The sequence below is a fragment of the Chiloscyllium punctatum genome, chromosome 9 (genome assembly GCF_047496795.1).
Source record: "Chiloscyllium punctatum isolate Juve2018m chromosome 9, sChiPun1.3, whole genome shotgun sequence".
In the NCBI taxonomy this organism is placed as follows: Eukaryota; Metazoa; Chordata; class Chondrichthyes; order Orectolobiformes; family Hemiscylliidae; genus Chiloscyllium; species Chiloscyllium punctatum.
Genome location: NC_092747.1, coordinates 65856886 through 65870523, shown reverse-complemented (window position 1 = coordinate 65870523; position 13638 = coordinate 65856886). Strand labels below are relative to the sequence as shown.

Genomic DNA, 13638 nt, shown 5'->3' with positions numbered 1-13638 from the left:
GTTGTTTGTATGCCAGAAAACAAATTGTCAAAGCAACTGCTCCACTGTGAACTTGCACACAGCAGGAGACTCCCAGGATAGTGAAATGCTTTAAGCATGTTCTTAAAACGTGCTTGAAGATGGTAAACATTACATGGAACATAGAACATTACAGCACAGTACAAGCCCTTCGGCTCTCGATGTTGTGCTGATCTGTGGAACCAATCTGAAGCCTATCTATCTTACACTATTCCATTTTCATCCATATGTCTATCCTATGACCATTTAAATACCTTAAAGTTTGCGAGTCTACCACTGTTGCAGGCAGTGAGTTCCACACCCCTACTACTCTCTGAGTAAGGAAACTACCTCTGACATCTGTCCTACATCTATTACCCTTCAATTTAAAACTATATCCTCTTGTGCTAGCTATCACCATTCAAGGAAAAAGGCTGTCACTGTCCACCCTATTTAACTCTCTGATTACCTTGTATGTCTCAAGTCACCTCTCAACTGTTGTTCTCTCTAACAGCAACAGCCTCAAGTCTCTCAGCCTTTCCTCATAAACCCTTCCCTCCATACCAGGCAACATCCTAGTAAACCTCCTCTGAAGCCTCTCCAAAGCTTCCAAATCCTTTCTATAATATGGTGACCAGAACTAGATGCAATACTCCAAGTGCAGCCATACCAGAGTTTTGTACAGCTGCAGTATGACCTCGTAGCTCCAAGACTCAGTCCCTCTACCAATAAAAGCTAACACAACGTATGACTTCTTAACAACCCGATCAACGTGGGTGGCAACTTTCAGGGATCTACGTACATAGACACTGAGATTTTTCTTCTCATCTACACTACCAAGAATCTTACCATTAGCCCAGTATTCTTTATTCCTGTTGCACCTTCCAAGGTGAATCACCTCACATTTTTCTGCATTAAACTCCATTTGCCATCTCTCAGCCCAGCTTCGTAGCTTATCTATGTCCCTCTGTAACTTGCAACAGCACCATCCACAACTTCACCGACCTTAATGTCATCTGCAAATTTACTAAACCAAAACGTACTTACTGCTAACTGATGGGAAGCCTTTACTTCTAACTGACCAAATGGAGAAGGTTTATTTTGAAGGCCGCTTACAGATTGAGAAACTTCCTTGGGATCATGGAGAGATGAAACTGAGAGACCTTCAAGAGAAACAATTTCCAAACAACTCATAAATCTGACCATTTGAGTTCCACCTACTTGGTATAGCTGAGTCTCCACACTATGAAGTTATCAGCTATCTCAGGAACCATCAAAGTTGAGTGAAAACAAGTGAAAACATCCTGAATCTTGAGGCACTGTCTGAAATGGAAGAATAAACCTTGGTGTAACCTCTGTTAATAATAGCAATGCAAAACCAGATTTTAAATGCATATGATAGTGTATAAAAATATCAATAATAGTTTTCGGTTGTGGCATCTGAAAATCAATTTGCTGGAAACAATGCAATAATTTGAGATTCTAGAGTTTTCCTCAATTGGTACTGACCAATATTTGAACCTAGAAGATACTTGCATCTGATACAAATTTATAACATGGCACTTCATGTAAATGTATAGTTACTTATTCTTCAATTTTGTTTTAGATGATCGATACTTCAAAATAGATATCGCTTGTGAGCTCATTCCAGCCTTGGTCCAAATATGGATTAATGAGCTGAACTTCAGAGGTGAAGTGGCAATAACTACCCAAGACAGTTTTTGATTGATTTCTGGTTGAGTCCTATCAAAACTGAAGTTAGTGGAATTGGAGAGAACACAATCTTTGTAAGTTCTGTACCAAGTCACATTCAGACATGGAACTAAATCTCTGTTCTTTGAGTCAAAATCCTGGAATCTCTTCCTAACAGTGCTGTGGGCGTACCGAATCACCCCTTGCAAAAGAAACCAAAAGAGCAGTGGTTCAGGAAGTGACTCATCACCTTTTCTCAATGACTGTTAAGGATGGCCAATTAATACTTGCCTGGCCAGTGATTCCCACTTCCCATGAACAAACATTTTAAAATAAAACACTCATTCCCGATTCCTCTGGTTTATTTATTTAATTTTTGCATTGAAAGAAAACAGCGAACAGAGATGACTTTGAGGTATATTTTGAAGATAGAAAAACTAATGGAAGGAATTGACTGTTTAGGTGAATTTGTACAGTTTCTTCACGTATCTTTTGGAATATTGTGTGCAATTCTGGTCTTCCTCCTAAAAGAAGTATGTGTGAAACTTGAAAAGGTTCAGAAAAGAATTACAAGAATCTTGCCAAGGTTAGAGGGTTTGAGCTATAGGGAGAAGCTGAAGATACTGGGGCTGTTTTCCCTGGAGTGCTGGAGGTTGAGAGGTGACCTTGTAGAGGTTTATAAAATCATGAAGGGCATGGATAGGGTAAATAGACAAGGTCTTTTCCCTGGGTTGGGGAGTCCAGAACCAGAGGGCATAGGTTTAGGGCGAGAGGGGTAAGATTTAAAAGGGACCAAAGGGACATCTTTTTCACGCAGAGGTTGGTGTGTGCCTGGAATGAGCTGCCAGAGGAGGTCATGGAGGCTGATACAATTACAACATTTAATAGGCATCTGGATGAGCACGTGAATAGGAAGGGTTTAAAGGGATATGGGCCAAGTGCTGTCAAATGGGACTAGATTAGGTTAGGATAACTGGTCAGCATGGACGAGTTGATCCGAATGGTCTGTTTCTGTGCTGTACGTCTCTATGACTCTATCTCAATACATAGACTTCTCTGATTGCCCCAGTCAACATCTCAAATATATGATTCCCTGGTAGTGATGAAATAAAAAATCTGATAAATGCATAAAGGAAGTACTTGTATTTACATCACACTTTTCATAACTTCAGATATCCCAAAGCACTTTCTCGTGAGTAAAATAATTCTTAATTGTAGTCAGTGCTGTGATGTTCATAAACGCAGCAAAAATGTATGCACAACAGATAACCACAGACAGGTATATGACCAGATATCCTGTTTCTCATTACATTATATTGGTTGAGGGATAATGCTGGCCAGGATATCCAGAATACAGCTCTTTTTCAAATAGCTCTTCTATGTCCTTTATTTGTTCATGGGACGTGACTGTAGTGGGTTGAGCTAGCATTCATTGCCCTTGAACTGAGTGGCTTGTTAGACCATTTTAGAGGGCCCTTAAGAGTCAACCACACTGCAATAGTTCTAGAATTGCTGCAGGTAAGGACAACAGATTTCTTTTCCAGAAGAGCATTGGTGAGCTGACTGGGAATTTATGACAATGGTCACCACTAAACTAGCTTTTTAAATTTCATTTGAGTACAATTTCACCATCTACTAAGATTCAAACCCATGTTCTTAAAATATTAATTTGAGTGATATTACTACTTTGCCATTGCCTCCCCCTGCACAAATTAGTTATGACTTTAAAAAATAATTATAATCCCCATTCTGGTCGACCTCCTTCCTATTGCATTTGTTTTCCTGCTGATAATAAACAACCAAAACCAATTTATTTTGTTAACTTAATTCCACCTCTCAGTTATCATCCTTCTCCCTTACCTCCACTAAATTGTAATTTTATTCCTGTGTCAATTGTACACTTTTTCTCATGCCAATCACGTTTTTTGATATTTATCAGTTGAAAGTCCCTAATATTAATATAAACAAAAATAGAAATTGCTGGAAAAATTCAGCAGTTTCGGGCAGCATCTGTATAGAGAAAGCAGAATTATCATTTTTGAACCAGTGATCCTTCTTCAGAACTGGATATTAACAAGACATTTTTATCTTCTTTGACTGCAAATCCATTTTCTGTCACTTACACTCTACCTCCATCTGAAAATTACATTTCAAGTAATTACGTTTGCGTCATCAGTCACCAGTTGAATACTTCCTCAGCTTGACTCCATACCCGTTCAGGCTCCTATTCTGTTCTTCAGGCTCTGCCCCTCACACCCCGTCCTTCCCATTTGTTTGTTAGGCTTTTCTACCTGCTTGCCATGTCTTCTGCTAATACCATTCAGTATTTCTCTCCCCACCTGTCAGATTCCTTTCCTACCCCTCCATCTTCATGAAATGCCTACAGTGTGGAAGTAAGCCATTTGGCCCATCAAGACCCTCCAACGAGCATTTCACGCCATCCCTGTAACCCTGCATTCTCCATGGTGAATCCACTTAATCTGCACATCTTTAGAGTGTGAGAGAAAAACAGAGCACCCAGAGGAAATCCACACAGACACAGACAGAATGCACAAACTCCACACAGTCACCCAAGGGTGGAATTGAACCCAGGTCTCTGGGGTAGTGAGGCAGCAGTGCTAACCACTGAGCCACCATTCCATCTCAGACTTTTTAAGATTAGATTAGATTACTTACAGTGAGGAAACAGGCCCTTCGGCCCAACAAGTCCACACCGACCTGCTGAAGTGAAACCCACCCATACCCCTACATTTACCCCTTCACCGAAACACTACGGGCAATTTAGCATGGCCAATTCACCTGACCTGTACATCTTTGGACTGTGGGAGGAAACCGGAGCACCCGGAGGAAACCAACGCAGACACGGGGAGAAAGTGCAAACTCCACACAGTCAGTCGCCTGTGTGACTTCTTTCTCCCTTTCAACTGTTGGGGTCCTCCTCTTTTCCCCCCATCCCATCTCTCTGGCTATTTCCCTGTGCTCCCACCCCTAACTTTTGTACCATGTCTCAGGCCACACAACTTTTCTCATGTCCTGCTTCCTGTGCTCCAGCCCCCTGCATCAGCCTCTTCCCCTTTTCGACTACTCCTCCCAGATCGGTCCTGCCCCTCAATCAGAACCCTCCCTATCTCGCAGACTGCTCCTCCTCCCTCAGATTTTCTCAAGCCCAGACCATTCCCTCACCCTCTCATTCTTAGATCCCCACTGTGACAGCAGGCCCAACCAACTCAATGATTCAGACTCCTCCCCTCCCTTTACCCATACCAAGACTGCACCCCAACCCGAGGCTCGATTACCTCATGGTCCTATTCCTTCCTTCATCACCTCCTCACCCAGACTCGTACAGCCCTGCCACTCTCTCAGGTCACACCAACTCTCTCAGAACACTCCCCCCTTCTAAGTCTCTTCCCCAGGTCAAGGTCCTTCCCCTCACACAGGCCACTCCTATCGTACTGGCTCCATCCCTCAGGTCCCAACCTATCAAAGGCCACTTCACTCCACTCCATACCCCAACTGCTGAAACGACCCTATAGGGTTACAGACAAAAAACCCTGCAGATGCTGGAATCCAAGGCAGACAAGCAGGAGGCTGGAAGAACACAGCAAGCCTGGCAGTATCTGGAGGTAGAGAAGTCAATGTTTCGGTTGTCACCCTTCTTCAGGACTGGGGGTGGGTGTAAGGGGAGCTGTAGATAAAGGGAATAGGAAGGCAGGGTGGTGAGGTGGGGATAGGTGAACACCAGTAAATGGTATGATTTGGTTGGTTGATGGGAGGGATAAATTCCATTGGTTGCTGGAAGGGTCGATGAGAGGAATGAAAGGGACGAACTGGGTAGGGAGTCTGGTGATGGGAAGGGAGGTTATTTGAAATTGGAGAACTCAACGTTGAGTCCTTAGGTCTGTCGGCTGCGCAGCTGGAAGACATTTTCTTCCTCCAATTTGTGGTTTGATTCGCTGTGGCAATGGAGGAGGCCGTGGATAGTCATGTCAGAAAGGGAGTGGGGAGGGGAATTAAAATGGGTGGTGACTGGTAGGTCAGATTGGCCCCTGCGGGCCTGGCTGAGATGCTCTGCCAAACATTGTCTTAGTTTAAGGCCAGTCTGATGACTCTTCCCAACTCAGGCCCCAACCCAGTACCGAGGAGAAACTGAGCACTGTAGATGCTGGAGAGTCAGAGTCGAAAAGTGTGGCACTGGAAAAGCACAGCAGGTCAGACAGCATCAGAGGAGCAGGAGAGTCAACGTCTTGAGCATGAGCTCTTCATCAGCTCATAGAGTCATAGAATCATAGAGAATCATACAGCATGGAAACTGACCCCTCGGTCCAACCCGTCCATGCCGACCAGATATCCCAACCCAATCTAGTCCTACCTGCCAGCACCCGGCCCATATCCCTCCGAACCCTTCCCATTCATATGCTGATAAGTGCACTCTCCTGATGCTGCCTGACCAGCTGTGCTTTGCCAGCACTACACTGTTAGACCCCACACAGAGCCCCCAGCCCACATTTGGGCCCCACCCCTTTCAGGCTCTGCCTCTCACCCTCATGCCCCTCCCCCTTATTCCGTTCTGTCCCGCCCACACTCAGGCCCCGCCTCTCACCCTCATGCCCCTCCCCCTTATTCCGTTCTGTCCCGCCCACTCAGGCCCCGCCTCTCACCCTCATGCCCCCCCCTTATTCCGTTCTGTCCCGCCCACTCTCAGGCCCCTCCCCTTCCAGGCCCGGCCCCTCCCCCTCATGCCCCTCCCCCTCACTCCGTTCTGTCCCGCCCACTCTCAGGCCCCGCCTCTCACCCTCATGCCCCTCCCCCTTATTCCGTTCTGTCCCGCCCACACTCAGGCCCCGCCTCTCACCCTCATGCCCCTCCCCCTTATTCCGTTCTGTCCCGCCCACTCAGGCCCCGCCTCTCACCCTCATGCCCCCCCCTTATTCCGTTCTGTCCCGCCCACTCTCAGGCCCCTCCCCTTCCAGGCCCGGCCCCTCCCCCTCATGCCCCTCCCCCTCACTCCGTTCTGTCCCGCCCACTCTCAGGCCCCGCCTCTCACCCTCATGCCCCTCCCCCTTATTCCGTTCTGTCCCGACCACTCTCAGGCCCCTCCCCTTTCAGGCCCGGCCCCTCACCCTCATCTCCACCCCCTCACTCCGTTCTGTCCCGCCCACTCTCAGGCCCCGCCTCTCGGTGTCATGCCCCTCCCCCTCACTCCGTTCGGTCCCGCCCACTCTCAGGCCCCGCCTCTCACCCTCATGCCCCTCCCCCCCACTCCGATCTGTCTCATTTACCTCGATAACTCGGTGCAGATGGCGGTGGATCTGAAGTTGTCATTTACTGTGGTCACCATAGCGACTGCAGCCTTGGTGTCCAGCCCTCAGCCGGCAGCTCTGGCCGTGCCGTCGGACTCTGGGCCTCTGGAGCAATTTGATTATGAGACTCGGTATTTCCGGCAGAAGGTGAGTGCGGATTTAACCCAAATGTCCCCAACATGCTGAGACTGAGAAAGTGGGTGTGCAGCAGCCCCCGACCTGAGATGAACCAGCAATCCCGGTACTGAGCTGGTGTCGGGTAACAAGTGGACCTTGAACTTCTTCATTCCTCACTCCCTAGTTTCACAAGATAAGTTGCATATCTGACTATTACCACAGAAACTAGTGCAATCCGCTATGTCCTTTCAGATTAATAGTCAGTGACAGAGTCTGCTTCTTTGTGTTTCGATGGTATCCTCCCTCCAGTTTATATTTAATCTGCAAATGAGCATTGTTCAAAAAAGTTTCATACAAGCTGTTTGTAAAGGCTGCATGCAGTAGTCAAATTATAATTTATCATAACTTCCAGTCTTTATGAAAACTGAACTAAAACAAAAGGGACGTAAAAGGGTGTGAAAGTTGTAATCATAAGGAAACAGAACACGAGATTGATGATTGCTTCTTCCTCTTGTCTCCGAAGAGGGTTTTTGCTTCTTCCTTCCTCCTTATAATAGCCAATCTTAGATTTGCGACTTCGAGAGAGATCAAACCTGGTTTTTTATGACCTGTGCCAAGATGTGTAGCACGTTGTAAATTAAGTTTATTAATGAACATAGAGTTTCAACACCACATTAGATTTTGAGAGTCATTGCAAATAGCATGATGTGGTTTCATCCTGTAAATTCTCCGTCTAATAACTTCCAGATTTAAGATGTATTCCTAGGTTGTGACTTCAGTTTTCAATTTGTGGTTTAGATTTTTTTAAAAAAATCATGCCACTGCAGCATTTTCTCACAAAAACATGCAGAGGCATAAAAGATAGAACAGGAGTAGGCCTTAACTCCTTGAGTCAGCTCTGCCATTTCATGGCTGATCACTGAGCTCAATACCATAATTTCCCTCCCCTCCTTGCCAAAATCCCTTGATCCCTTTTTTTCACAAAGAGTTATATACTGTAGTTCTCCTTGAAAATACATAATGATTTGGCCTTTCTAGTGTTAGTGAGTTCCACAGACTTACCATTCTGTGGGTGGAGAAATTCCTCCTCACATCAGTCCGAACGGTTGACTTAAACTATGATCCCTCCTTCTGGGCTACCTCACCACTAGGAACATCCTTCCTACGTCTAACCTGTCTTTGCCAATGTACAATTTTATGGATTTCTATGAGATCCCTTCCCATTCTTCTAAACTCCAGCGACTATAATTTGCCTTTCTATTTTTGCTATCAAAGTGGATAACATCACATTTATCCACAAAATACTGCATCTACCATGCATTTGCCCAGTACTGCCTGTCCAATTCACACTGCAACATCTCATTCTCCTCATGGCTTGTCCTTCTACCCATCTTAGTGTCATCGGCAAATTTTGCAATATTATATTTAGTTCCCACATCCCTCATATTATGAACAGTTGGGGTCCTAGTATCAATCCCTGCGGTACCCCTTAAGCTGTTGCTTGCCATTCAGAAGAAGACCCTATTATTCCGACTCTGTTTTCTGTCTACTAACCAATTTTCTATCCATCTCAATACACTGACTCCAATCACATGCGCTTTAATTTCATATAGAATCATGCAGCTGTACAGCATGGAAACAGACCTCTCAGTCCAACTCGCCCATGCCAACCAGAAATTCTAAATTGATCTAGTTCCATTTGCCAGCACTTGGCCCATATCCCTCTAAACCTTTCCTATTCATATACACAACCAGATGCCTTTTAAATTTTGTAATTGTACCAGACTTCACCACCATTTCATAAATGACAACTGTTTATGTAAAAAGTTGCTCCTTAAGTCCCTTTTAAGTCTTTCCCCTCTCACCTTAAACCTGTGCCCTCTACCTCTGGACTTACCCACCCCAGGGAAAAGAGTTTTGCTATTCACCCTACCCATGCCATTCATTATTTTATAAACCTCTATAAGGTCATCCGACACTCCAGGAATGTGTCCCAGCTCAAACCTAGCCCCAGCACAAACTCTCCAATCCTGGCAACGTGCTTGTAAATTTTTTCTGAACCTTTTCAAGTCTCACAACATACTTCCTATAGCAGGGAGACCAGAACTGAATTCCAAAAGTGGCCTAACCAATGTTCTGTACAGCTGTAACATGATCTCCCAACTCCTATACTCAATGCTCTGACTAATAAAGGGAAGCATGCAGAACACCTTCTTCACTATCGTGTCTACAGGCAACTTCATTTTCAATGAACTATGAACCTGCATTCCAAGGTCTCTTTGTTCAGCAACACTCCCCATGATCTAACCAGTAAGTATTTAAGTCCTGCCCTGATTTGCATTTCCAAAATGCAGCACCTGACATTTATCTAACTCCATCTGCTAATCTTCAGCCCATCTGAAGATCCCTTTGTACTCTGAGGTAATCTTCTTTGCAGTCCACTACACCTCCAATTTTGGTGTCATTTGAAACTTACTAACCATACCTCCTATGTTCACATCCAAGTCCTTTATATAAATGATGAAAAGCAGTGGACCCAGCACCAATCCTTGTGGCACACTGCTGGTCACAAGCCTCCAGTCTTAAAAGCAACCCTCCATCTCCTATCTTCAACCAACTTCTAGAATAAAATAGAATCCCTACAGTGTGGAAACAGGCCATTTGGCCCAACATGGCACTACTGACACTCCAAAGATCAGCCCACCAGACCCATCCCCCTGCACTTTCTCTGTAACCCTGTATTTCCCATTGCAGAGCTGTAGCAAAAGCCCGTGGACCTATGCCTTACCACGCACTTCACCTTCAACAACAAAACCTACAGACAAACCATCGGAACACCCATGGGATCTCCGATATCAGAGTTCTTAGCTGAGGCAGTAATGCAGAGATACAAACAAACAGCTCTGCCAGCCATCCCACCCAAACTTTGGGTCTGCTATGTGGATGACACCTTTGTCATCACTACACAAAACAAATTAGAGGAAACCTTCAAGACCATCAATAATACTGTTACTGGCATAAAATTCTCTAAAGAGGTGGAAAACAACAATAAACTGCCGTTCCTAGATGTCGCAGGAGAGCAAACAGCCAATGGGAAACGTCAAAACAGCATCTACAGGAAAACAACACATACGGACCAAATACTGAACTACAGAAGCAATCATCCTGACATTCACAAATGAACATTATTTCAATGAGCTACCACACACTGCAGCACAGAGGAACTACAAAGAGCAGAGGAAAATCACCTATACAGTGTGTTAAAAAAAATGGGTACCCAATGAACCCATTTTTTTAGATTTGATTACCTTCGGCCCAACAAGTCCACACCAACCCTCTGAAGAGTAACCCACCCAGACCCATTCCCCTACTTACCCCTGACTGATGCACCTAACACTCTGGGCAATTTATCATGGCCAATTCACCTGACCTGCACATCTTTGGATTGTGGGAGGAAACCCACGCAGACACAGGGAGAATGTACAAACTCCACATAGACAGTCACCCGAGGCAGGAATTGAACCCAGGTCCCTGGCACTGTGAGGCATCAGTGCTAACCACTGAGCCACCGTGCACCCAAATCACCCAAGCAAGCAGAAAAAAAACATGTCCAGAAACCCTAGCCTCTTTTCCCTACATCAAAGACATCTCGGAAATGACTGCCAGACTACTCAGACCCCTTGGCATCATGGTAGCTGACAAACCCACCAACACACTAAAACAGCAGCTAATGAACTTGAAAGACTCTATGCAGCCAATAAACAAAATTAATGTTATTTACAAAATACTTTGTAAGAACTGTAACAAACACTACATTAGACAAACAGGCAGAAAACTAGCCACCAGGATACATGAACATCAACTAGCCACAAAAGACATGATCTACTCTCACTGGTATCTTTACATACAGATGAGAAAACACACCACTTTGACTGGGACAACATATCCATCCAAGGACAAGCCAAACAGAGACACGTGCGAGCATTCCTAGAAGCATGGCATTCCAACTAGAAAGCTATCAACAAACGCATTGACTTGGATCCCATTTACCAACCCCTGAGAAAAAGAACAGGAAGTTATATCACCAACCAAGGAAACCTAAACACATAAATAAAAAAGTGGGCTATACCACCAGTGTTTCATCTGGAGGCTCACTGATGTTACCTAGTATGGAAACGAAAACTCTGAAAATGAACCTTCCAGCTCAGCGAGCAAACCTACATCCAGGACATCAACCTAAGCTACCAGTCTTCTCAAAACTTGCTTACTATTTCCCTCTTATGAGATCCTTTTTTGGGCTTAATTAAAATTATGCCTCCTGAAAAAAAACCTGAAATTTGACAAATTTGATATAGGTGTGAATTGAAGAATCTAAATCTGTTGATGATCTTGTTAATTAGTGTTCCTTGTCACCTTATTAGTTGTCGCCTCAGTCTAAATTATATATCTTGAAGGATAATGACTGCCACAAACGTTTCATACATTACTCAATGAACATGGATAAGTAATGAAAACTGTCAAGAGTTTGATCACAATAACTTGTGATAAATCTAGAACAACTGGCATATATATCACAATACAATCAAAGAGTTGACTCTGACAAGTTTTGGCATAAGTTTTGCTTTTGAGTTGACGCAAACAACATGACATATCGACATGAAACAAAAGATTTAACTTAAGTGGGTCAGAAGATCTGGCTTTAGCTTGTAGTTTTTTAAAAGGATTATTTACTTAAAGTTGAAAGCTATAAAATTAGACGATGCAAGGACAGTCTTATTAAGACTTCTAACCATCCTGAAGGTTTTGTCTGTGGGATGGTACCAAACCTCTGGTCCAATATATCTACAATTTGTCTTCAGGGTAGGGTTTTTATGTGCTTTCTACAGAACAATGCTTTTTCAGAGCAATTTTGCACAATTTTTATAAAGTCAGCTGCCCAGTTGTAGGTGATGTCATGGCTTTGCAGGCCAGAGTCTCATGATTTCTCAAAGTCATTGATGTTTCAGTGCTACTGCCTACCCAAAGCAAAAAAGCAATGGCTTTAATATCCAGCTATCTTATCTAGGATTCAAGGCATTGTTGTTTTCTCTGACCTCTAATTAGGTTTCTGGAATGTTATCATAATGTTATCTTTTATCAAGCTGCATGATGCTTGAATTTATGCTGAGTTTTCTTTTACCATTTAGGGTCAAGAAGATCAGGCAGAGCATCTCACTATATCACCTCTCAACCACCTCAAACCAGGGCATTAGTATTGCAAGCAGAGTTGGGAATATACTTGTGTAAGCATTATAAAAACAAAACTAGGGAAAGTTTTATTTACTATCAATCTAAGTTAGATATTGTTAATTAGCAAAACAAATCTGAAGGATGGATTTCACAAATTACTAAATTAAAAAGAAGGAATACCTCCAAGAAATTACCTCTAATCCTTTTCCAAACTGCTTGTCATAAATCGGCAGTCCTACAACATCAACCTATCAATCAAATTAGTAAGATAACTTTCTCATTTTGTACACATTTTCCCTCACAGTGGTTGTGATATACTCAGCTGGAAGTAGCATTTATGGCATAAAAGACAAACAGATTATACAATTGTGAAAGCAAAACTTTTAATACTGTATCACTGTAAAATAGTTGGAGTGTTTGCAGGACCTTTTGCCAACAAGGGCTAGTTTCTGTCTGAGGCCTAAGCTTTATTTGCAATTTAATCCAGGAATTTCACTCTGTTCACCGAGTATGTGTATGTGGGTGGGTGTGAGAGAGGAAGAATTGCGGTAATTTTGATGTTGGGTGACTGTTATCAGTAACCTGATTTTAAAGTAATGGAATTGAGTGAGGTGTATGATGGTAGTCAAGTTGGTGTGAAATTTAAACTTTAAAAAATTCACTCATGGAATATATGCATCACTGGCTAGAGCAGCATTTCTTGCTTGTCCCTGTTTGCCCTTGAGAAGATGGCAGTCTATATGCTGTAGGTAGACCCATAATATCATTAAAGAGGGAATTCCAGTTCTTTGACCCAACTACATTGAAGGAATGACAATATTTTTCTGAGTCAGAATGGTGAATGGTTTGGAGGGTAGGTTGTAGGTGATGTTGCCTGCCCTTGTCTTTTGAGATGGATGTGGGTGTGGGACTGGAAGGTGCTATAATATAATGAGGTTTGGTGAATTTTTGCCTTGCATTTTGCAGTTCGTACACACTTCTTCTGCTACTGAGCACCATTGATGAAGTGAGTAGATGTTTGTGGATATGGTGCCAATCAATCAGGATATTTTGTCCTGGATGGTTTCAAACCTTTGGAGTGTTATTGGAACCGCACTTATCCAGGCAATTGGGGAGTATTCGATCATACTCCTGACTTCTGCTTTGTAGATAGTGGAGCGGAAGTGGGTCAAGAGATGAGTTACTTGCTGCAAATTTCCTAGTTTCTAAACTGATTTTGCACACACTGTATTTGTATAGTGAATTCAGTTCAGTTTCTGGTCAATGGCAATTTCCAGGATGTTAGTGTAGGATTCAGTGATGG

At 43.6% G+C, this 13638-nt stretch overlaps 1 protein-coding gene across 1 annotated transcript in view; it reads left to right on the top strand.

The window, feature by feature from the left end:
* Nucleotides 1-6945: 6945 nt before the first annotated feature.
* prcp (prolylcarboxypeptidase (angiotensinase C)) overlaps nucleotides 6946-13638 on the top strand; it is a 51250-nt gene continuing 44557 nt past the window's right edge. Inside the window, exon 1 of the mRNA XM_072577683.1 lies at nucleotides 6946-7136. Within this exon, the coding sequence (XP_072433784.1) occupies nucleotides 6987-7136 (150 nt within the window). The 5' untranslated portion in view covers nucleotides 6946-6986. The remainder of the gene's footprint in view (nucleotides 7137-13638) is intronic.